This window comes from Stylophora pistillata, chromosome 3 (genome assembly GCF_964205215.1).
Source record: "Stylophora pistillata chromosome 3, jaStyPist1.2, whole genome shotgun sequence".
Taxonomy (NCBI): domain Eukaryota; kingdom Metazoa; phylum Cnidaria; class Anthozoa; order Scleractinia; family Pocilloporidae; genus Stylophora; species Stylophora pistillata.
The window spans coordinates 38475965-38478464 of NC_142521.1; the positions used below are offsets into that span (position 1 = coordinate 38475965).

Below are 2500 nucleotides of genomic sequence, written 5' to 3' on the forward strand. Positions count from 1 at the left end.
CGTACATAAAAACTATAAAATTTTCTTCTCGGCACAACATATGCCGATGGGCCAGCAATATTTTCTTTAGCTAATAGTACAAATAAAGACTTTTGGCGGCTAAAAGTTTCGTAAAAATGCGATTTACCCTGAATACTAGACGTGAATAGAGTTCGGCAAAAAAAAATTACGCGCCGCCATGTTTGTATACCTCCTCCATGGCTTTTAAAAATCCCGCGAGTGACGCGCGTGATTCGCACAGCTAGAACCCAGTCGTAATACTATTGTGAGCCACCTTAAAGTTTCAACTGTTAAAGGTTTAATCTGTCATTTTCATTATTTCTCTCTTTTCCTTTTAATTTTGCCTCTTTGATCGTACATTTTTCTTTCCTCTTTCTCCATGAGAATAGCCATGATAATGATCTGACTCTTTCCATACATTTATAAATTCTCTCCATTATTCCAGAGAGAGGCTAACTGTTTAATCCTTTAGTTCTCCGTAAAGCTCTTTTGATGATGAATTAAGTATGAGAAACGGTCGAAAGCTACGTTTTGCTTCAGTATCTCAGAACCTTTTGCCAAGAATTATTGATATCATTATTATGATTATCAAAAAAGCATTGTAAAAAAGTCCTAACTCTTTTTTGTTGTTAATGCTGTTTTTCTATGACGGTAGCACTGAATGTATCGATCGTAAATGTGGAGTATCGCTGCTGTTGTCATTTGAGAACCATTTCAAAAACATGTCAGCAAATATTTTCTATCCTGCACTGTTGTTCTTAACTCGCACTCTACGTGACTGATGTGCGTCTGGTAAAACAAGGAAGAGTCGGTATGACATGCTCCATTTAGATTCCTCATCGGGCAGTATTCTCTTGTAGCACGCTGAAATTATTAATATGATATTAGTTCAAGGCTGAAGAAATGTTGCCCTATACAATCCAGTTAACTATCAAGTTCTCTGTGGTTCAGTGATACCTCACTGGAGGTCGAAATCCCAAAACCTAAGATTCGATTCGTAGTGAAGGTAGATTCCTCATCGAGCAGTATTCTCTTGTAGCACGCTGAAATTATTAACATGATATTAGTTCAAGGCTGAAGAAATGTTGCTCTATACAATCCAGTTCACTATCAAGTTCTCTGTAGTTCAGTGATACCTAACTGGAGGTCGAAATCCCAAAACCTGAGATTCGATTCGTAGTGAAGGTAGATTCCTCGTTGAGCAGTATTTACTGTGGCACCCTGAAATTATTAACATGATATTAGTTCAAGGCTGAATAAATGTTGGCATAAACGATCCAGTTTACTATCAAGTTCTCTGTAGTTCAGAGATACATCACTGGAGGTCGAAATCCCAAAACCTGAGATTCGATTCGTAGTGAAGGAATCGGTAATTTTCACTGTTCCTGCTGCTTGACAAAATGACAACTCTCTGTACTTAACGAGTAACGTTTGGCTCGTAAGCTTCTTCCATACCTCGTAAGTATAGTGCGGCCGGAGAAGGAAGAGGAAGTCAAGTATTTTCGAGTAAAGCAAGCGCGGGCTTACTGGCTTAAAGGGAGCTACGCGCCTGGTAGAAAATTCTTAGCTATTCAGCTTTATGAACAAACGGGCTCATGTTGCTGTAGAAGATTAAACTTAATTGTTGTTTTCCATCTCCTTAAAATCTATTTGCGTTTTGCTGTTTGAGGATGTTTTCTTCCGAGCGCTGATTAAAAACATATTTGAAATATTTCAACATAACTTTAAGAAGTAATCATATATAAGCAGGAATATCCAAAAATGTATACCAGCAAAAGCAAGGCTAACGTCCAACCATGCAAATGTCTTTCTAGAAATATGTCACAGGCGAGTTTCTCACGAAAGGAGACTACAACTCAGCTTCATGTCTTAGTGGAAGTAGTACCGAACGACTCAGTGACGAAGCGTATCCTTTTACTACTGGAGGGCTCAATAAGGTCCTGAAAACTCACCCAGTAGAGAAAACACCAGCTGCAGTATCAGTAAGTCATTATTGTCTTTATTGCAATATTGATACTGATTCCCTTTCTTACCTAAAAAAAAACAATATTATTATATTATATCGTTACTACGATACAAAACTGAAATAAGGCAACGAAACAAATTACTTTGCATCAGTTGCAAACCTTGAGGCATAGCAAATTCTAGAAAAATATGAATAGCACATTTCTTGCCTAAACTTGCTCCTTTTTGTGGTAGCCTCTAGATAATTTCATTGTTTTTTTAGTTCGTTACTAACTCATGTAATTTTTTTTGTCATTTACCTAATAGCAAGCGCAGGTAGCCATGAACTACAAAGCAATACCACTTTGCCTCCCTGACAATCTTCAGTGGGATCCACGAACTGGACAGATCCAACAACGTAGACAGCAACGTCGGAAATTAAATGTCGTAAATGAAGCAATTGCAGAGCTGCAAAAAATTAAAGGTTCGCCTCGATCTCAAGGTCGACGATCATTCAATTTTTTTTTTTGATCGTAGCCACACACGAAAAAAATTG

The 2500-nt window shown here is 37.7% G+C and overlaps 1 protein-coding gene across 1 annotated transcript in view; it reads left to right on the forward strand.

The window, feature by feature from the left end:
* The first annotated feature begins 1843 nt into the window (after positions 1-1843).
* Positions 1844-2500, forward strand: part of LOC148736015 (guanylate-binding protein 4-like) — a 1415-nt gene continuing 758 nt past the window's right edge. Inside the window, exons 1-2 of the mRNA XM_088751929.1 lie at positions 1844-1982; positions 2272-2428. Coding sequence (XP_088608055.1) covers positions 2287-2428 — 142 coding nt within the window. The 5' untranslated portion in view covers positions 1844-1982; positions 2272-2286. The remainder of the gene's footprint in view (positions 1983-2271; positions 2429-2500) is intronic.